Source organism: Aphidius gifuensis, linkage group LG3, assembly GCF_014905175.1.
Source record: "Aphidius gifuensis isolate YNYX2018 linkage group LG3, ASM1490517v1, whole genome shotgun sequence".
NCBI lineage: Eukaryota > Metazoa > Arthropoda > Insecta > Hymenoptera > Braconidae > Aphidius > Aphidius gifuensis.
The window spans coordinates 18,104,181-18,125,339 of NC_057790.1; the positions used below are offsets into that span (position 1 = coordinate 18,104,181).

The 21,159-nt window shown below is 24.5% G+C and overlaps 6 protein-coding genes across 8 annotated transcripts; 4 read left to right on the forward strand and 2 right to left on the reverse strand.

The window, feature by feature from the left end:
- Positions 1-5,745: 5,745 nt before the first annotated feature.
- Positions 5,746-6,970, forward strand: LOC122852370 (PIH1 domain-containing protein 1-like). Of its 2 annotated transcripts, none has more exons than XM_044152130.1 (3): positions 5,746-5,858; positions 5,961-6,848; positions 6,935-6,970. In XM_044152130.1, the coding sequence occupies exons 2-3, from the start codon at positions 5,973-5,975 to the stop codon at positions 6,968-6,970; spliced, it is 912 nt and encodes a 303-aa protein (XP_044008065.1). In that variant the 5' UTR covers positions 5,746-5,858; positions 5,961-5,972. The 2 variants fall into 2 exon arrangements, with proteins under 2 accessions (XP_044008065.1, XP_044008066.1); XM_044152131.1 differs by having other exon boundaries at positions 5,815-5,858; positions 5,944-6,848.
- A 130-nt stretch (positions 6,971-7,100) lies between these two features.
- LOC122852369 (sphingosine-1-phosphate phosphatase 2-like) lies at positions 7,101-11,912 on the reverse strand. 2 transcript variants are annotated; one of them, XM_044152129.1, is made up of 6 exons: positions 9,380-9,566; positions 9,141-9,233; positions 8,523-9,052; positions 8,047-8,248; positions 7,750-7,974; positions 7,101-7,665 (listed from the first exon to the last, which is right to left on the reverse strand). In XM_044152129.1, exons 3-6 carry the CDS (start codon positions 8,953-8,955, stop codon positions 7,248-7,250), a joined length of 1,278 nt encoding a protein of 425 aa, XP_044008064.1. In that variant the 5' UTR covers positions 8,956-9,052; positions 9,141-9,233; positions 9,380-9,566; the 3' UTR covers positions 7,101-7,247. The 2 variants fall into 2 exon arrangements, 1 of the variants encoding a protein (XP_044008064.1); XR_006373811.1 differs by lacking the exons at positions 7,101-7,665; positions 7,750-7,974; positions 8,047-8,248 and adding exons at positions 11,375-11,544; positions 11,735-11,912 and having other exon boundaries at positions 9,029-9,052; positions 9,380-11,301.
- Positions 11,913-11,985: 73 nt separating this feature from the next.
- LOC122852371 (peroxisomal membrane protein PEX14) lies at positions 11,986-13,457 on the forward strand. The gene is made up of 3 exons (XM_044152132.1): positions 11,986-12,247; positions 12,455-12,772; positions 12,858-13,457. Exons 1-3 carry the CDS (start codon positions 12,194-12,196, stop codon positions 13,257-13,259), a joined length of 774 nt encoding a protein of 257 aa, XP_044008067.1. The 5' UTR covers positions 11,986-12,193; the 3' UTR covers positions 13,260-13,457.
- Positions 13,458-14,258: 801 nt separating this feature from the next.
- Positions 14,259-16,809, reverse strand: LOC122852372 (CTD nuclear envelope phosphatase 1 homolog). Its single transcript, XM_044152133.1, has 5 exons — positions 15,943-16,809; positions 15,706-15,772; positions 15,439-15,640; positions 15,054-15,271; positions 14,259-14,970 (listed from the first exon to the last, which is right to left on the reverse strand). Exons 1-5 carry the CDS (start codon positions 16,039-16,041, stop codon positions 14,825-14,827), a joined length of 732 nt encoding a protein of 243 aa, XP_044008068.1. The 5' UTR covers positions 16,042-16,809; the 3' UTR covers positions 14,259-14,824.
- Positions 16,810-16,822: 13 nt separating this feature from the next.
- On the forward strand, positions 16,823-17,738 carry LOC122852373 (40S ribosomal protein S15-like). Its single transcript, XM_044152135.1, has 3 exons — positions 16,823-16,939; positions 17,162-17,247; positions 17,338-17,738. The coding sequence occupies exons 1-3, from the start codon at positions 16,931-16,933 to the stop codon at positions 17,684-17,686; spliced, it is 444 nt and encodes a 147-aa protein (XP_044008070.1). The 5' UTR covers positions 16,823-16,930; the 3' UTR covers positions 17,687-17,738.
- Positions 17,739-18,093: 355 nt separating this feature from the next.
- Positions 18,094-20,857, forward strand: LOC122850989 (serine/threonine-protein kinase DDB_G0283821). Its single transcript, XM_044150032.1, has 5 exons — positions 18,094-18,587; positions 18,701-19,181; positions 19,313-19,705; positions 19,774-19,869; positions 19,945-20,857. Exons 1-5 carry the CDS (start codon positions 18,379-18,381, stop codon positions 20,173-20,175), a joined length of 1,410 nt encoding a protein of 469 aa, XP_044005967.1. The 5' UTR covers positions 18,094-18,378; the 3' UTR covers positions 20,176-20,857.
- Positions 20,858-21,159: the final 302 nt, after the last annotated feature.

The following is a 21,159-nucleotide window of genomic DNA, read 5'->3' on the forward strand; positions in this document are numbered from 1 at the left end:
TAGTGGCGACATTAATTTTTTAACAGGATCATAGAATGAGCAAGGAGGTATTTTATTTAATTTCTAGTTCACCTCCTGCGTTACCTGCTCTCCTGATATTTCAAAAATAAATTTTATTTCTTGAAAATCAATTAGAAAAAAAATAGTGGCGACATTAATTTTTTAACAGGATCATAGAATGAGCAAGGAGGTATTTTATTTAATTTCTAGTTCACCTCCTGCGTTACCTGCTCTCCTGATATTTCAAAAATAAATTTTTTTTCTTGAAAATCAATAAGAAAAAAAATAGTGGCGACATTAATTTTCTAACAGGATCATAGAACAGGGAAAGAGGTATTTTATCCAATTCCTAGTTCACTTCCTGCGTTACCTGCTCTCCTGATATTCCAAAAATAAATTTTATTTTTTGAACATCAATTAGAAAAAAAATAGTGGCGACATTAATTTTCTAACAGGATTATAGAACAGGCAAAGAGGTATTTTATCCAATTCCTAGTTCACCTCCTGCATTACCTGCCCTCCTGATATTTTGAAAATAAATTTTATTCCTTCAAAAACAATTAGAAAAAAAATAGTGGCGACATTAATTTTCTAACAGGATCATAGAATGAGCAAGGGGGTATTTTATCCAATTCTTACTTCACCTCCTGCGTTACCTGCTCTCCTGATATTTTAAAAATAAATTTTATTTCTTCAAAAACAATTAGAAAAAAAATAGTGGCGACATTAATTTTCTAACAGGATCATAGAACAGGCAAAGAGGTATTTTATCCAATTCCTAGTTTACCTCCTGCATTACCTGCCCTCCTGATATTTTGAAAATAAATTTTATTTCTTCAAAAACAATTAGAAAAAAAATAGTGGCGACATTAATTTTCTAACAGGATCATAGAACAGGGAAAGAGGTATTTTATCCAATTCCTAGTTCACCTCCTGCGTTACCTGCTCTCCTGATATTTAAAAAATAAATTTTATTTCTTGAAAATCAATTAGAAAAAAAATAGTGGCGACATTAATTTTTTAACAGGATCATAGAACAGGCGAAGAGGTATTTTATCCAATTCCTAGTTTACCTCCTGCATTACCTGCCCTCCTGATATTTTGAAAATAAATTTTATTTCTTCAAAAACAATTAGAAAAAAAATAGTGGCGACATTAATTTTTTAACAGGATCATAGAATGAGCAAGGAGGTATTTTATTTAATTTCTAGTTCACCTCCTGCGTTACCTGCTCTCCTGATATTTCAAAAATAAATTTTATTTCTTGAAAATCAATTAGAAAAAAAATAGTGGCGACATTAATTTTTTAAGAGGATCATAGAATGAGCAAGGAGGTATTTTATTTAATTTCTAGTTCACCTCCTGCGTTACCTGCTCTCCTGATATTTCAAAAATAAATTTTTTTTCTTGAAAATCAATAAGAAAAAAAATAGTGGCGACATTAATTTTCTAACAGGATCATAGAACAGGGAAAGAGGTATTTTATCCAATTCCTAGTTCACTTCCTGCGTTACCTGCTCTCCTGATATTTAAAAAATAAATTTTATTTCTTGAAAATCAATTAGAAAAAAAATAGTGGCAACATTAATTTCTTAACAGAATCATAGAACAGGCCAAGAGGTATTTTATCCAATTCTTAGTTCACCTCCTGCGTTACCTGCTCTCCTGATATTTAAAAAATAAATTTTATTTCTTGAAAATCAATTAGAAAAAAAATAGTGGCGACATTAAGTTTTTAACAGGATCATAGAACAGGCGAAGAGGTATTTTATCCAATTCCTAGTTTACCTCCTGCATTACCTGCCCTCCTGATATTTTGAAAATAAATTTTATTTCTTCAAAAACAATTAGAAAAAAAATAGTGGCGACATTAATTTTTTAACAGGATCATAGAATGAGCAAGGAGGTATTTTATTTAATTTCTAGTTCACCTCCTGCGTTACCTGCTCTCCTGATATTTAAAAAATAAATTTTATTTCTTGAAAATCAATTAGAAAAAAAATAGTGGCGACATTAATTTTTTAACAGGATCATAGAATGAGCAAGGAGGTATTTTATTTAATTTCTAGTTCACCTCCTGCGTTACCTGCTCTCCTGATATTTCAAAAATAAATTTTATTTCTTGAAAATCAATTAGAAAAAAAATAGTGGCGACATTAATTTTTTAAGAGGATCATAGAATGAGCAAGGAGGTATTTTATTTAATTTCTAGTTCACCTCCTGCGTTACCTGCTCTCCTGATATTTCAAAAATAAATTTTTTTTCTTGAAAATCAATAAGAAAAAAAATAGTGGCGACATTAATTTTCTAACAGGATCATAGAACAGGGAAAGAGGTATTTTATCCAATTCCTAGTTCACTTCCTGCGTTACCTGCTCTCCTGATATTCCAAAAATAAATTTTATTTTTTGAACATCAATTAGAAAAAAAATAGTGGCGACATTAATTTTCTAACAGGATTATAGAACAGGCAAAGAGGTATTTTATCCAATTCCTAGTTCACCTCCTGCATTACCTGCCCTCCTGATATTTTGAAAATAAATTTTATTTCTTCAAAAACAATTAGAAAAAAAATAGTGGCGACATTAATTTTCTAACAGGATCATAGAATGAGCAAGGAGGTATTTTATCCAATTCTTACTTCACCTCCTGCGTTACCTGCTCTCCTGATATTTTAAAAATAAATTTTATTTCTTCAAAAACAATTAGAAAAAAAATAGTGGCGACATTAATTTTCTAACAGGATCATAGAACAGGCAAAGAGGTATTTTATCCAATTCCTAGTTTACCTCCTGCATTACCTGCCCTCCTGATATTTTGAAAATAAATTTTATTTCTTCAAAAACAATTAGAAAAAAAATAGTGGCGACGTTAATTTTCTAACAGGATCATAGAACAGGGAAAGAGGTATTTTATCTAATTCCTAGTTCACCTCCTGCGTTACCTGCTCTCCTGATATTTAAAAAATAAATTTTATTTCTTGAAAATCAATTAGAAAAAAAATAGTGGCGACATTAATTTTTTAACAGGATCATAGAACAGGCGAAGAGGTATTTTATCCAATTCCTAGTTTACCTCCTGCATTACCTGCCCTCCTGATATTTTGAAAATAAATTTTATTTCTTCAAAAACAATTAGAAAAAAAATAGTGGCGACATTAATTTTTTAACAGGATCATAGAATGAGCAAGGAGGTATTTTATTTAATTTCTAGTTTACCTCCTGCGTTACCTGCTCTCCTGATATTTCAAAAATAAATTTTATTTCTTGAAAATCAATTAGAAAAAAAATAGTGGCGACATTAATTTTTTAAGAGGATCATAGAATGAGCAAGGAGGTATTTTATTTAATTTCTAGTTCACCTCCTGCGTTACCTGCTCTCCTGATATTTCAAAAATAAATTTTTTTTCTTGAAAATCAATAAGAAAAAAAATAGTGGCGACATTAATTTTCTAACAGGATCATAGAATGAGCAAGGAGGTATTTTATCCAATTCTTACTTCACCTCCTGCGTTACCTGCTCTCCTGATATTTTAAAAATAAATTTTATTTCTTCAAAAACAATTAGAAAAAAAATAGTGGCGACATTAATTTTCTAACAGGATCATAGAACAGGCAAAGAGGTATTTTATCCAATTCCTAGTTTACCTCCTGCATTACCTGCCCTCCTGATATTTTGAAAATAAATTTTATTTCTTCAAAAACAATTAGAAAAAAAATAGTGGCGACGTTAATTTTCTAACAGGATCATAGAACAGGGAAAGAGGTATTTTATCTAATTCCTAGTTCACCTCCTGCGTTACCTGCTCTCCTGATATTTAAAAAATAAATTTTATTTCTTGAAAATCAATTAGAAAAAAAATAGTGGCGACATTAATTTTTTAACAGGATCATAGAACAGGCGAAGAGGTATTTTATCCAATTCCTAGTTTACCTCCTGCATTACCTGCCCTCCTGATATTTTGAAAATAAATTTTATTTCTTCAAAAACAATTAGAAAAAAAATAGTGGCGACATTAATTTTTTAACAGGATCATAGAATGAGCAAGGAGGTATTTTATTTAATTTCTAGTTTACCTCCTGCGTTACCTGCTCTCCTGATATTTCAAAAATAAATTTTATTTCTTGAAAATCAATTAGAAAAAAAATAGTGGCGACATTAATTTTTTAAGAGGATCATAGAATGAGCAAGGAGGTATTTTATTTAATTTCTAGTTCACCTCCTGCGTTACCTGCTCTCCTGATATTTCAAAAATAAATTTTTTTTCTTGAAAATCAATAAGAAAAAAAATAGTGGCGACATTAATTTTCTAACAGGATCATAGAACAGGGAAAGAGGTATTTTATCCAATTCCTAGTTCACTTCCTGCGTTACCTGCTCTCCCAATATTCAAAAAATAAATTTTATTTCTTGAAAATCAATTAGAAAAAAAATAGTGGCGACATTAATTTTTTAACAGGATCATAGAACAGGCGAAGAGGTATTTTATCCAATTCCGAGTTTACGTCCTGCATTACCTGCCCTCCTGATATTTTGAAAATAAATTTTATTTCTTCAAAAACAATTAGAAAAAAAATAGTGGCGACATTAATTTTTTAACAGGATCATAGAATGAGCAAGGAGGTATTTTATTCAATTTCTAGTTTACCTCCTGCGTTACCTGCTCTCCTGATATTTCAAAAATAAATTTTATTTCTTGAAAATCAATAAGAAAAAAAATAGTGGCGACATTAATTTTCTAACAGGATCATAGAACAGGGAAAGAGGTATTTTATCCAATTCCTAGTTCACTTCCTGCGTTACCTGCTCTCCTGATATTCCAAAAATAAATTTTATTTTTTGAACATCAATTAGAAAAAAAATAGTGGCGACATTAATTTTCTAACAGAATTATAGAACAGGCAAAGAGGTATTTTATCCAATTCCTAGTTTACCTCCTGCGTTACCTGCTCTCTTGATATTTCAAAAATAAATTTTATTTCTTTAAAAACAATTAGAAAAAAAATAGCGGCGACATTAATTTTTTAACAGGATCATAGAACTGGCGAGGAGGTATTTTATCCAATTCCTATTTCACCTCCTGCGTTACCTGCAGGACTATAGAATAGTCAAAGAGGTATTCTGTATTTTTTTCTCTAACTTACCTCTTTTTTTATTGTTTCTTGATTTAAATCAACAATATTAAAACTTATATTGAAAAAAAAAAAGCAAATTAACAGGAATATAGAAGAGACACGGAGGTTATCTCTTTTTTTTTTTATTTCCATGACTACAATCTTATAATTCTTTAGTTCTCTTTTATAATATTCACAATTTAAAACTAATATAAGAAACTTAAAAAAAAGTAGGTAAATTTCTAATAATATCAAATATTTCTGCTTATTATATTTTCTTGTTACATATATAATTTTCTTTTTGAAAATGTAAAAAAATCGTTAGACATCCGCTGAGAACTCAAAAGTAACAGAGCTTAGCTTGTACAATTATGTCAATAAATCAATTTTATTAAATTTCCTATCTAAAATTACGAAATTTAACACTCAACAATATATTTATCTTATAATTTTAATATAAATTATTCCACATTTTATATTTAAAATCTACAATTTGTATCGCGAGTATTATTAAGCAAATTCAAATTTAAGAACATAAAATTCCCTAGATTTCCAACTACTTTTGCGCATGCTCTTGTTTGCTCTTGTTTATATAAAAAAAAAAAAAAAAAAACAAGCCTCGTGCGTTTTTTAATCATTTTGTTTATGTGTTATATTTCTTTCTAAATTCCCAGTGTGTATAACTAAAAAAAAAAAAAAACGCTTAAAAAAGCAAAACGTCTATTGTCTGTTAATTAATAAATTGTAAGTAGCTGATTATATTTTTCAAATCATTTTAATAATTATATAAACTGTTGAATTGAATAATTGTTTAAATTAAATTTAATAGTTAAATCAAATTTTCAGTGGTCCATCACAATGACAAATCCAATCCTCGAAGTTGATGAATCAATAATAAAAAAAAATCTTTTATTACCCGAGACAATAAAAGAAGATGAAGATATTGAAAAACTATTGAAAACATTTGATAATAATGTCCCATCAAAGATAATAACACCGAATCCTGGTCTTGTTATTAAAACTAAAACAGATAATAATGAAAAAATATTCATAAATATATGTCATACAAATGAAATTCCACCACCAAAAAATATAACTGAAGATGAATTATTAAAAATTCTTGATGAAGAAAAACCAAATTGGTGTATACCAATGAGTGTTGGTCATGAAAGACATGAAGATGATAAAACTGGTGCAAAATGTTTGACATATGACATTGCAATAAATACAAGTTATTTTGATAAAATTAAAAATGAACATACATTTTTTGCATTTACTGTTATAACAATGTTCTCAGCAATTGGTGAAAAAAATAATCGTATTATTGATGGACGTAATTATGTTGTACTTAAAAATCGTAAACACATTGGTAAACTTCATGATCATCGTGTTGAAAAAAGAAATGTTAAATCAATGATTACAAATACATCTAACAAACCACTTATTGAAGAAATTACATCAACAAAAAATCATGATAATACAAAAAATACAATAACAACAACATCAAAAAATACAGATTACATTATTTTACGTAAACCAAAAATTGGTAATGCTGAAAAACTCATTGGTTATTTTAAATTACCAGATGAATGTACATTAAAAGATGTTAAAGTTGATATTGGAGATGATAGAATCATCATTGATGCATCAAAATACAATTATTTAATTGATTTATTTGTTCCTTATGTTATTCATCAAGCAAATGTTACTGCAAACATGGATCAACATTTAAATGTAATTCACCTTTTTTCTATTTATTAATTTAATTATAAAAACTTGATAGTATTTCATTGACTAATATCATTTTTCTTATTTTTAAGGTTCTTCAATTAAATATGCCAGTTGAGATAATTTAAAAAGTAAATAAATAAAAATTAATTTTTATTATCAACTATATTTAATGACTTCCATATGAAAAATTAAAAATTATACCTGGAATTAATAACGTGATACTTAAATCAAAGTAAATATATATATAAAATCTTTGAATACCTCAATATTTTGTTAATTAAAATTACTTAATAAATAATATATTCATTTTTCATTTAAATGTAATTTAAGAGCCTGAATTATTATTTATGTATTATTCAAATTATTAAGAACTTGGAAGATTTTGATAATAAAAAAAAAACTTTACATTTCCCATTTAAAATTTGGTCTATCAATGCCAATTTTTAAATAAATATTTGGCATTATATGAACAATAATAATACCACATGTAAATGCTAATATATATTTATATGTTAAATCAACGAAAACCTTATTTTTATTTTCCAATGAATTTTCACTATTCATTAGTTCTTTCCAATTCACACGTAGCATTGATCCCATAATAGCATAACCAAGTGTTTTACATATTATTTTCATTAAAATAATAATACAATAACCAAGTATTGTACGTAATATTGTTTTTCCAAATATTTGAAATGTTGGCCATACAATATCATAAGGTGGTACATCAATTGGTTCATGTGTTGTACGTGTTTTGTAATTTAAATATGCACCAAGATATAAACCAACAGCAACTCCAACAACTAAAGTTGTATCACCCCTTGAAAATAATTTAAATAAATATCAATAAACTATTAATTTGTTTTTGTAAATTAATTATAAAAAAATATATCTTATTTCTTACCTTGTTGGTGTCCATCTATCACTTTTTGGATAATAAACAATTGTTCCAATTGTTATTAAAATTAATACAGCAAGTGTCCATCCATTTGTTACAAAATAATGATCAGCAATATTTATAAATGGCACTAGTGGTGTCATGAGTAATATTGCCAGCAAAATACCAGCAATCACATCCAATAATGTATGCATACCTAGATAAAGTCTACTGATACAAACTAGCATACACCTGTAATTAAAAATTAATTATTATTTATTCTTTAAATATTTTAAATGAACTCAGAAAAATTTATAATTTTACCATATTATTGCAACTGTATATCCGGCTGGTATTGAATAATTATATCTATTCATTGTAAAGAGTATAACACTAAATGGTATTGCAACACCAATCATAGCATGTGTTGATGGCATTCCATATTCTTGTGACCATTTATTTTGTAAACGTACTGCTGGAGGACAAGCTGGACGTGGCCAACAAATAATATCTTTCATAACTTGACCTTGAAAAACAAAAGTTTATGGTTATTAAATTCTTTCGATTTTTTTTTTTTTTTTAATGATCTAGACTGTAAAATAAAGTTTTAAAAGAAAAAATGTTTTTAATTTTTTTTTTCTTATCAATCAATCATTGTGATTATCTTGAGAAACCAACTGATAAAATTTAATGATTGGTTAATCAATTTTAAAATAAAGTTTAAAACCTGATTTCTTAAAATATCAATAAATATATATTTTTTTCTTTAACAGTAATAGATAAAAAATAATTTAGCTTACCTATTGTCATGACTATTGCCCATATTATAACAATTTTGCGTCCAACAATACCATCAATATTCCAAAATAAAAATGGTATAAATGCTGAATAAAATGTTTCATCACCAAGTTCAGTACCAAACATAAATAAATAATACCAAAATTGATTATTAATTTTTGATGATGATGAATTATAATTATTAATTTCAGTTAAATTTAATAAATTAATGTCATCTTCTGTATTATTATTTTTTCTTAAATCATTTTGAACTGTATTATCACGTAATTCACGTGGTATTCCATTTCTTTTTGTTGCTGTTAATTCTTGTGATGAATTTAATACATTTTCTTGAATTTTATCAACAGTATTTTTTGGTATATCAACACCAAAAAATTCTTGTATAACAGCAACCAATTGTGGATCTTTTAAATAATCAATTATTTCTTTAAACATTTTAATTATTTTCTATCTCAATTTATTATTGTTTTATTAATAAATATATGTAATTAATAAACAAAACGTCATTTTTAAAACATTATATAAAATTTATCTGTAACATATAAAATAACAAAAAATTATTAGACAAAAAAAAAGTTATGTATTATTAAAATTAAATAATAAAAAAATTTAATAAATACCTTATTTATTTTAATTCAAGTTTTTTTTCCTTTTTTATATATTATCCATGTTTTTTTGGAGTATCAATTTTTGGAGTCGTTCACAATTAACACCTGAAAATCAGATGAAAATATTAAAATCTGTTGCAGTTTGACCTATGCTACTATGACGTCATAAATGGTCATAAAAATTATAATTTAAATAATGAGAGAAAAAAAAAAAAAATAATATAAGAAATAAATATTATTGATAGACTTACAAACATTCACTGACGACTCCCAGAAACTTACTGTCTGCTCACTGTCGTATGATATCACACTTCACACCTACAGCAATCCATGCTCGATACAACTTTTTTTTTTTTTATTTTTCCTTTTTCACAATATGCTTATGTATTACTCACTTACTTATATTATTATTTTTTTTTTTTTTCCTTTACATACAATAATTTGCCGCATTTAGACATGAAGTAACAACACAATAATAGAATAGAAAATTTTCTTATTTTGTAATTCACATTGTTGTCACTAGTATCGTTATCAACTACAAAGTTTCTCATTGGTTAAAAATAAATCAACATGGCTACTATTTATTTGTTGTTATTAATAATAATTAATAAATAATGACTTTAATTTTCATTTAAAAAAATATTTATTTACTTAATTAATACTATCATTATTAAATAATTTTAGTTGATATTAAATTGATGCTAAATTATATATACTACTTTTATGATTAAAAATTTATTTAAATGAATTTTCTATATAACTAAAATATATGAAACAAATACAATCCATTCAATTTCATTTTCATAATTACGTCTTAATAAAAATTAAAATAATAAAAGAAAAAAAAAGAATCATATTCAATTGTTGTCTGACAACTTTTAAAATTATCAAATAATTATTCAATTACTTCAGTAGCTTTTTTTGCTTTGCATCTTTTTTCATGAACAAATAAACTTCCTGAATGACTATAAGCCATATCACAATTTTTACAAGCATATGGTTTTTCACCAGTATGAGTAAAATTATGTTCTTTTAAATATGATAATCTTTTAAATGATTTACCACATATTGTACAATGATAATTAGCCTCACCAGTATGAATTGTTAAATGCATTTTAAATGCAAATGCTTTTGCAAATGCAACACCACAAAAATGACATACATATGGTTTATCACCTGTATGAGTACGTTCATGTTGTATACAATGTGCTTTTAATCGAAAATTACGATTACAATATTGACATGGATATGGTTTATCACCAGTATGAGTTCTCATATGTACCGTTAAACCACTATTATGACGAAATACTTTACTACAAACATGACAAAGAAATCTTTTATCATCTTTTATTTTTTTATTATTATCTGTATTATTATTTTGTTGTTGTTGAATTTCAGCATGCATTATATTTTCATTTGTTTCAACTTCTTCACATTCTAAATCAAGATATTCAATTATTAAATTATTTTCATCTTCAATTTGGCTATTATCTATTACCATTGGTGTTATATTTTCATGTGTTTTCATATGATTCGTAAGATATTTTTCAGTAAAATAAATTTTACCACAAATTTTACATGCATTAGTTTTTCTACCATCATTTGATGCAAATTTTTCTTTAATCATGTTTATATCATTTATTGATGATGGTTCATATGGAAATAATGGTTCATTATCTGATATCTCTTCAATTTTAGGTGACTCTTCACTTTTTAATGGTTGATCACTTTGTAATAGCTGTTCACTTTTGAATGATTGATCATTTTGTAATTGTTGATCATTTTGAAGTGGTTGTTCACTTTGTAATTGTTGATCACTTTGTTGTTGTTGTTGTTCACTTTGTAGTGGTTGTTCACTTTCTAATGATTGTTCAATTTCTAATGATTGTTCAATTTCTAATGGCTGTTCATATTGTAATGGTTGTTCAATTTCTACTATTTCTTCATTTACTATCGCTTCATTTTTAAATGGTTCTTTATCTTGTAATGATATAACGTGAATTATTTTAAATGGTTGATTTTCAGTATTTTCATTTTTTAAAGAATTTTGTGAATATATTGTTTTAAGTTTTTTATCAGATTCTTGACACTGTTTCCATAAATTATTTGCTGCATCAAATTTTGTCAAACAAGCTGAACATATTCCTACTGGTAATCCATCATCTTGACTTAGCTTTAAAATTACAAATTTAAAAAAATTACAAATTATCAATTAATTATAATCAACTTAATTATAATAAACTAACCTTAAGACCACTGTGAATTTCAAATATTTTTTTATACTCCAAAAGCTGATCTTCAATATTATTTTCAACAGTAAAAATGCATAAATTATTTTCATTTTCAGTCAAACAAAATCTACAGGTATGTTGTAGATTTTGAATTTCTATATTTGGATCCATTTCAATAATTATATCTGTAAACAAAAATATAAAACAATTAATTAAAATATAAACAATAATATTTAATAAACAAAAAAGAAATTTATTTACTCTAACAATTGTCATATAACAAAAAAAAAAAAAAATAAGATTAATAAAAAAACAACAACAACAAGCACTAATATTATTTTTATAATGTTATTTTTATAAAGACAATGACATTACCCATGATTAATTATTAATGAACTATAAAATTCAATAATTAAAATTTCAAAATATCATCATTGATAATTAATAATGTCCAATGTTCAGCACAAAATAATTATCGAACAATTCACATCAACAAAGTTCACATAACCTCGTAGAAACGACATATGTGTGTTGCTGTGTATAGAGAACCCCTGAAACATAAAAAAAAAAATTAACGTTTTTCATTATTATTATTATTATTATTATTATTATCTCTCTCTCGTCTCTCTTGATAAGAGATTGATTTACAAACAAGGAAAACAAAAATTAAATAAAATTAATATAAAATGCAATTAACATCCTAGAAAGTTATTTTCTTTTATATGTTTGATTAAATATAAATAATTAAAATATATTAGCATTTCGACAATAAATAATTAATATTGCATAATTAAATAAATAAATAATTTAAAATTTTCAAATATTTGGTGTAACATGACTACTGAACAAGACACAGACAATAATAATCTTGTATCTCGTGATAAGATTGTAAGTATTATTATATTTAAATAATATAAATAAATAAAATATAATATAGGTATTTAATTTAAACAAAATATCATAAATATATATACAAGTATTTTAATTAAATTATAAAAACAAGGTTATAATATTCATGAGGTTAAAGTCTATAATAATTTTTTATTTTATTTTAAATATTGATTGTAATTTATTATTATTTAATTTGTTTAACAGATAAATGCTGCAGTGTCATTTCTTCGTAATGAAAAAATAATTGATACACCTTATAAAAAAAAAGAGCAATTTTTAAAAAGTAAAGGTTTAACTGATGAAGAAATAAAACAAGCATTTGCAATAGCAAATGTTGAAATAGCTAATATGAATAAAAATAAATTTACAAGTATTTCAATACCAAATAATTATCAAAATACATATCCATCATTTTATCATCATGAAATTTATCAACCAACAATTTTACATAAAATAAGATTATATTTTAATACTGCTGCATTTGTTGGAACAACATTTTATTGTGTTTATTGGTTTTACAAGGTATTTATTAATTTTATAATTTAAAAGAACTTGTTTTATAATAATTAGTTAATTTAATATCTATATATTTTTTTTTTAATTATAGAAATTCATTGAACCACTATTATTTGGACGTAAAAAAGTTGAAACAATAAATGATAAAGTTATTCAACTTGATAAAAATGTAAAAACATCAGTTAAAGAAATTAAAGATTCAGTTGTTAAAATTGAATCATCAGTTAAAAAATTATTAACAAATGTACCAACAGATCCAACAGTACAACATTTAATAAGAGAATTAAAACAAGATCTTGCAAGTTTAAAAGGTCTTTTATTATCAAGAAAACAATTTCCAAGTGCACCAGCATCAATACCAGCTTGGCAAATTGAAGCTGGTGTACAAAATCGTGAAAAATCACGTGAACGTGAAGATGATGCTGGAAGTGGAAGTAGTACTAATAATTCAGATAGTTCATTAGAAATGATACGTGAAGATCCACCAAAATAATTTATAACAAAATAATATTATTATAAAACTCAGGTGTTTTTTAAATTAATATTTTTTTTTGACATTTGATTTTACTGCTTGGTTTTCTTGGTCATAGCAATTTTATTAAAATTTATTTATTATTAATTAACTTGCAATTACTTGTCGTATATTGCGAAATTTAATTTTCATGTTTTTTTTAAATTTTTTAACAATTTATTATTGATGATTTAAAGATTTTGGTTTGGGTATACTGAATTATAATTTTTTTATTTATATAAACAAGTGTAAATATTTATCTGAGTTTTTAAAAATCAAAATTTCTTCCCATTTTTAAATGATAAGGAAATATTGATAATTTTTTTAATTTTTGAAACAATAAAAAAAATTAAAACAACAATTGTGTATAATTTTTTTTTTGTGAATGATATTGCTTTGTTTAATAATTTATAAATAAATAAGCTGAAAAATAAATATACATTTAATTTAAAACATTTTTCTTCTTTTATTTTTGAAGCAAGATTTCTTTTTTTTTTTTTTTTTTTTTTTTATTCAACATTATTTCTATTTAAAAATTGATAATACGTTTTTTTTTTTTTTAAATTTTAATTCTTAATTCATGATTTCATATTTACATAAAAATCAAGTTTATATTTAATATTTTTTTTTTGCTTTTCATTTAATTTTTAAGAAATAAAATTCATTGAAAAAACATAATTATATATTTTTTTTTTTGTCTTACAAAATCGTCTAGTATATAATTTGAAAATTTAAAAAAAAAAAATACTTGCAGAACAAAAAAAAAATATATATATATAAATGTAACTGAGTACATTAGTTCAGTGTGATGTTATTTGTAAAATTTTATCGTTTCAATAAAATAATAACAAGTAAATTACAAAATGAAAAAAAAAAACAAAAAAAATGACTAAAAAATTAAACTGTTTTATTTTTATTTTCACGAAATTATTAATTTACAAAAAAAAAAAAAAAAGAAATGAATGTCATAATAAAAAGTTCATTTTACACGTCATTTGTGAGTATTGATCTTTGGCTGATGCACGAAAGGATTTAATTTCTTTTTTTATTGTAAATTATGTACATTAAAATAATCAAGATGAATAAAAAAAAAAATTAAATAAAAAGTCGTGAAGCATTCAAGGGAAGAAGAAAACCCTAAATATATATATTGTGCTTCCACAAATGTCAATATTTCTTTTTTTTTTATCGCCAATATTACACTGTCTTTTTTTTCATCAATAAATCCTCAAAAATCAATCAAATTTCACTGTTTAAATCACGTCAACTTCATTGTATCCCAATAGAAAAAATAAAATTAAAAAAAAAAAATACTTTAGGACTATGTTTCTTTTTAATAATCATTATTTGAATGTCCTATAATCTAATTTAATAACAATATTTAATTCTAACTTTCGACAAACTAATTTTTATTTTTTTCCTTATAATAATTATTTATTTATTATTATTATTTTTTTTTTATAGCAGTTTTGTCTAGTCTACACTAGGTTGAGTCATTGAAATGATGAGGGGACAAAAGGCAGGGAATGGAAAGAAAATATATTTAGCTACCCAGTATGAGGTAGATGTAAATTTCTTGATAAAACTGAACGTACATCCTGTGTAAATCGTAGAGCATCTAAAACAGGAAGTAAACTTAATAAAGCAGTATCGCCAGCATCACTGAACCAAGATTTAATTGGTATTGCATTATCTAAAATTACAATATTATAAATTAGTTATTATATTACTTAAACAATCAAAGAAAAAACTTGGTATATTTATAAATCTACTTACGTGGATATGCTCTGTATGCACCAGGACTATTATCCAATATAAAAACAGATGCTAAATCTGAACATATTGTTGCTAAATCTTTAGTATATGAACCCATTTCAGGTGTACAATGTTGTCTATAATATCTACGTCTCAATATACCTCGGTTGTTATCTAATTTATCAGCAACAGCTGCACCATATATTTCCATTGATGCTGTAAATACCACCAATTCATACCTAATAATAATAAAATGTATTTAGGTATTTATTTTTTTTGCCATTGTATAACTGGTATAAATTTAAAGGAAAATTAATAATTTATATTTTGATTTACATTTACAAAATAATAAATTCGTTGGATAGAGGTTTTTATATTAAATTCATGATGATCCCAACGAACTTACCACTGGCTAACAATGTCCAGAAAAAAATCAACATGTGGTCGTTTGTGAACAAAAAATCTAACAGGATGACGATCAATTGTTACTTTGAGAACAAAATCAGGTGGTGTACCTGGTCTAACTGTTGGTCTTGCAACTCCATCATGATGTGAATGTATCAATGTTTCATCAAGATCCAAAACAAGTACTTTTCTTTTAACAATACCTAAAACAAATGAGCAATAAATTAATATACATTCTACAATAAATAAATTATTATTAAATACATACTGAGTCTGTGCCTTGACAATGGTGATAATGGAAATATTTCATATTTAACTGGTTGCATTTGCGATATCTAAAATTAAATAATAAATTAATTATTCAAGAAAAATTTTAACAAGAAAAACTATTTTTTATAATTATAATAAAACATTGATTGTTTTTAGTAATAATGTAAAATTAAATAATTTAAAACGATTAAAAATAAATTAAATAAATAAAAACAGGTGTCAAATATCAACTTACAGTTCTAACCTGCTTTTTTAATAAAAAGCAAATGCAGGTCCACACACGGGAAGCCATAAGAAGGAAAGCCCTCATCCCCATCTGTAATTGTTTCAGCATGGTCTATCAAGATTTTTTGATACCGGGCCGAAGTCCGGCTTAATTAAAAACTCCAATCACTTAATATACCTATATTTTTAATTATTTAAATAATATATTGCATATATTGTCACTTAAACTTTTTAGTATAAACACACACGGACACACCAAGAGAGACAATTGTCAAAATGTAAATAATTTATTATTTCACAATATTATTATCATAAAAATAATAATAATAATAACAATAATAATAATTATTATTATTAAACATAAATGTCTGGTAAATTAATTGTTTTATATTTTTCTTTAAATAATAATATTAAATGTAAATAATAATTTATAAATTAAATGCATAAGTTTAAATAAACTTTTGACATTTTATTTATTTATTTTATTGTTTGTTTTTAGTTAAAAATTAAATTTATAAATCACAACGACGACACAACGACAAAATGCTCTCGTAATATCTATGTAATATCAGAGATTTTTTTTTTTTTTTTTAACATTTCAACACACACTCACATTGTTGTTAATCATTGCTCAAAGAATATCTCCAATATTTTAAATTGTAAATTATTATTTCTTTTTTTTTTTTAAGAGAAAATATTGTTTATTTAATTGTTTTTATATTTGCAATAATAATACATTATGTAATGAGTATTAAATTATGTTTATTGACAATTTATTCACAATAAACTGATAAATTTTATTATAATCACAATGAAAATTAGCAAGAAAAGAAATTAAAAAAAATTAGAATAAACAACAGCCGCCATCTTTGAATTAGAAACAAAAAAAAAAAACACAATTGATTAGTGGCGCTAGTGTATGTATATTGTTTGGTTGGTTGGATTGCCAATTTTTTTTTTTTTTCTTTCTTTTTTGTTTGATAAAAAAATCATCAATAATGGCAGAGGTATGTTTTTTTACTATAAAAATTAAACAATAAAATGCAATAATCAATTATTTAGATTAATCCATTTTTTTTAATTAAATGAATTAATTGTCAGTTGAATTGTTATTGATGATTGATCAATTATATGATGTCAAATGTTCCACGTTTTTTTTTTTGTTCATTAAAAAAATGCTATAATGAAATTTCAATTTTTAATTAAATTGTTAATTTGTATGTTTTTAGGTAGACGAAACTTTGAAGAAAAAGAGAACCTTCAGGAAGTTCACCTTCCGAGGTGTTGATCTTGATCAACTCTTGGATATGCCCAAGTAATTAAAATTATTTAAAAAAAAAACATAACCTCAAATGATTACAACAAGTAGCCAAAAACTAATGTTTATTAATTAAATATTTTTCAGTGAACAACTTATGGATTTGATGCATGCTCGTGCAAGAAGACGTTTTTCTCATGGTTTAAAAAGAAAACCAATGGCTCTTGTAAAAAAATTACGTAAAGCCAAAAAAGAAGCACCACCACATGAAAAACCAGAAATTGTCAAGACTCATCTTCGTAATATGATAATTGTACCAGAAATGGTTGGTTCAATTGTTGGTGTTTACAATGGTAAAACATTTAATCAAGTTGAGATTAAACCAGAAATGATTGGACATTATCTTGGTGAATTTTCAGTAACATATAAACCTGTTAAACATGGTAGACCAGGTATTGGTGCTACTCATTCATCACGTTTTATTCCTCTCAAATAAAATGTTATTCTTGTACTTTATCAATAAATCAATTTGAATACATTTAAAATTATCTCTTTGTTTTTTATTTTAAACCATTATAAATTATCTATTATATATCCTCAAATAAACAATTAAAATCATGAGCTAATTGTTGAGTTATAAAATAATCAAATTAAAAAAATGTATTTATTTATTTTCAATATAAATAAATCTTGAAATTAAATTTATAATAAGATTTACAAATTGATCAATAATGATTATTTATAAATTTATTTTGTTTAAATAAAATCAAGTTTGTTGGTATTTTTTTTTTTTTTTAAATAAAATTTGTTGAGTATAAAATCGTTATTTGTAAACCCACCCAAAAAAGCAGCCATGACAGTCTGTCATCCCGCTTTAAAAAAATAAAAATTCAGTACATAAATGGCGTACAAGTGAAGCAGCTGCTTGGCGTTGTTCTTAAAAATTACGCGTTTCCGTAAACACCAACAAGATTTTTTATTAATAAAAATATAAAATAAATAAACAAAAAATATACAAATAAACAATAATAATAATTTGACTTTAATTGTGACATTGAATATTATTTAACAATTCAAAGTAACTCATAATTGTAATTAAAATTTGACATATATATTTTATTGTAAAAATCAAAGTTGGTTATTGAAAAAAGACAGAAAAAAAATATACAGCAAATAAAAGAAAAAAAAATGACTGAATTGACGGAGTTGAAGATGAATGTCGCAGCATTGAAACGCGTTGATCCATATATCAAAGATATTATTGAAACAGCAACGCATGTTGCACTTTATACATTCAATTCAGACAACAATGAATGGGAAAAAACTGATATTGAAGGTGCATTATTTGTTTATTCAAGAAATGGCGAACCATACAATAGCATTTTGATTATGAATCGGTAAATATACAAACTTCAATAATCACAATACTTAAAAAATAATAATAATAAATTTTTAACATAAAAAAAATTAATATTATCATCATTTAATATTGTTATTTATTTAATTTCAGTCTTAACACAAATAATTTAGTTGAACCAGTAACTCAAGGTTTGGATTTACAATTACAAAAGCCATTTTTGTTATACAGAAATTCAAAATCAAATATTTATGGTATTTGGTTTTATGATAAAGATGAATGTTTAAAAATTGGTAATATTTTAAATAAACTTATTAAAGAATCAGATAATAAATATCCAATTACAACACGATTAACATCAAATAAAAATATAACAATGAATAATAATATTAATAATAACAGTAATAATAATAATCAAAATAATAATACAACAAAAACAACAAATAATGTTGATATATTTAGTATGTTGAGTAAAGCACAAAAAGATTTTAATACAACTCGTGGTGAAACACCAAGAAATCAAAATACTGATAATATTATTGTTAATACAAATGATAATAATACACCAACAACAATGTCACTTGGTACTGATGTGACGTCACAAAGTGTTATGGATTTTTTTGCCAAGGCCAAGGTAATTTTCATCATGATTTATATTTTTGTTTTTTTCTTCACAAATAATATATACTGATGCATTATTATTTAACTTTTAATTGTTTTTGCTTTTTTTTTGAAACTACTTTAAATATGAAATTTTTTTTTAAGGTTAATACTGGTCATTTTAAAGCTGGTGATCAGCCAAATCAGGGTATAACAACTCATCGTACAGTTACTGAAACAAAACCATTTTTAGCACGTTTAATGTCACATCCAGCAGCTCATACACTTGAGCATATTGAGAAACAACAAAGATCTATAACACCACAGCCACAAATAACAACAACAACAAAAACAACAACAATAGATAATGATAATGAACAAGTAGTTGTTAAAATAAAACGACAAGTTAATAAAAATACAACAACACAATTAGAATCAGTATCACATGAATTACAAAGGCAAGCTAATTTGAGTATTAATGAAACAACAAATGGTACATCAAGTTTTCACAGGATACAATCACCAACATCAAAGACAGATATAAAATATTTTTGTATTGTAGCTCATTTTAATTTATTTATCATTTTAATTGATAAATTTTAATTTATTTTTGTTCTTGTAATTAGATTTGTGATGGACTCAATGTAACATCAACACTACCAGATGCATTATCAACACTTTCCATGAACTTTGCTTCACTTGGAATGGACAATAAATCAGTGGTAATATATTTATTATTATTTTAATAAATAAATAATAATTAATTGATAATAATGATGATAAATTTATCATTTTAGCGTTCGGATGAATCAAATATATCATATCATGATATAAGTTCAGCACCGGCATTAATGCCACCAGTTATGTTTTCAGCATCAAGTCCATCAGAAAATCATAATCGACCATTGGAACCATTGACAAGAAATCAACTTTTGCAAGCATTTAATTATCTTCTCAAAAGTGATCCTGATTTCATGAAAAAATTACACGAAGCTTATGTCAAATCATTCAGTGAAATTTTATCTTAAAAAAAAGATAAAATAATAATGATAATAATAATACCCTTTATGTGATTTTATTATGTACTTTTTTTTTTTTTTTTTTCTTTTTTTGTAAACGAAAAAAATTGCAGCACGACGTCGCAATGTTAACCTGTCCAATAAAGTTATCTTTTTTTATTTGGCTTTAAAAAGGAATGCAGTATAGTATTTTTATAATAAAAAAAAAAAAAATTCATAAGTGATGGTGAAGCAAAACTGAACGACGATTAAAAATTGATAATTAAATAAAAAAACAAATAAAAAAAAATCGAATTAAGTTTAATTTCATTTATTGTTTGAATGTTAAAAAAAAAAAGTAATTTAAATCATGAAAACAAAGTGAAGATTTTAATCTGTGATGCCAAAAACATTTGTTATTATTTGTTTTACCATCTTTTTACTGTAAAAAAAAAAAAAAAAATTTAAAAACAAAAAATGTAAAATTGATAAAAATATCTTTCACTTGAAATGAAAAAAAAATTACATCGATGAGAAAATATTCTCAATTCGATTGTCTATATATTTTATGGAGTAATGATACATCTTAATGATGTTGATGTGAATAAAAATAAAAAATAACTGTACTTTGCTGAAAAAAAAACAGTTAAAGATTATTAATTGAATCTACTGAAAAATAAAAAAAAAAGAAATTTAACAAATAAATGGCAAATCAAAATGGTTAAAAATTTATTAATTTTATTTATTATATTTTAAAAACTGCAAGTTTTTCCTCTTTCAGCAATTATTTTTTTATATTTTTATCACATTATAATATATGTTACATTTCATGGAATACGATTACACATGCGCGAAAGTTAAATTAAAAAAAAAAACAAATTATATATTCAGGTAATTCTATATAAGAATTAAATATATATAGATACTTTTCAAAGTACCAAAAATAAATTTTGATAAATTTAAAAACAAACAAGTATGCAACAGTAAAAAATCAGAGCAACTTGTTTAAATAAT

Excerpts from the sequence above, each read along its gene's own strand:
- LOC122852370 (XM_044152130.1), top strand. The coding sequence starts at position 5,973 with ATGACAAATCCAATCCTCGAAGTTGATGAATCAATAATAAAAAAAAAT. Across the intron at positions 6,849-6,934 it reads ACATGGATCAACATTTAAAT|GTTCTTCAATTAAATATGCC; the intron begins GTAATTCACCTT and ends CTTATTTTTAAG.
- LOC122852369 (XM_044152129.1), bottom strand. The coding sequence starts at position 8,955 with ATGTTTAAAGAAATAATTGATTATTTAAAAGATCCACAATTGGTTGCT. Across the intron at positions 8,249-8,522 it reads GGCAATAGTCATGACAATAG|GTCAAGTTATGAAAGATATT; the intron begins GTAAGCTAAATT and ends TTGTTTTTCAAG. Across the intron at positions 7,975-8,046 it reads TATACAGTTGCAATAATATG|GTGTATGCTAGTTTGTATCA; the intron begins GTAAAATTATAA and ends TTTTAATTACAG.
- LOC122852371 (XM_044152132.1), top strand. The coding sequence starts at position 12,194 with ATGACTACTGAACAAGACACAGACAATAATAATCTTGTATCTCGTGAT. Across the intron at positions 12,248-12,454 it reads TTGTATCTCGTGATAAGATT|ATAAATGCTGCAGTGTCATT; the intron begins GTAAGTATTATT and ends TTTGTTTAACAG. Across the intron at positions 12,773-12,857 it reads GTGTTTATTGGTTTTACAAG|AAATTCATTGAACCACTATT; the intron begins GTATTTATTAAT and ends TTTTAATTATAG.
- LOC122852372 (XM_044152133.1), bottom strand. The coding sequence starts at position 16,041 with ATGCTGAAACAATTACAGATGGGGATGAGGGCTTTCCTTCTTATGGCT. Across the intron at positions 15,272-15,438 it reads CTGGACATTGTTAGCCAGTG|GTATGAATTGGTGGTATTTA; the intron begins GTAAGTTCGTTG and ends TATTATTATTAG. Across the intron at positions 14,971-15,053 it reads TGCATACAGAGCATATCCAC|ATAATGCAATACCAATTAAA; the intron begins GTAAGTAGATTT and ends TTGTAATTTTAG.
- LOC122852373 (XM_044152135.1), top strand. Across the intron at positions 17,248-17,337 it reads CAACTCTTGGATATGCCCAA|TGAACAACTTATGGATTTGA; the intron begins GTAATTAAAATT and ends AATATTTTTCAG.
- LOC122850989 (XM_044150032.1), top strand. The coding sequence starts at position 18,379 with ATGACTGAATTGACGGAGTTGAAGATGAATGTCGCAGCATTGAAACGC. Across the intron at positions 19,706-19,773 it reads ATATAAAATATTTTTGTATT|ATTTGTGATGGACTCAATGT; the intron begins GTAGCTCATTTT and ends TCTTGTAATTAG. Across the intron at positions 19,870-19,944 it reads GAATGGACAATAAATCAGTG|CGTTCGGATGAATCAAATAT; the intron begins GTAATATATTTA and ends TTATCATTTTAG.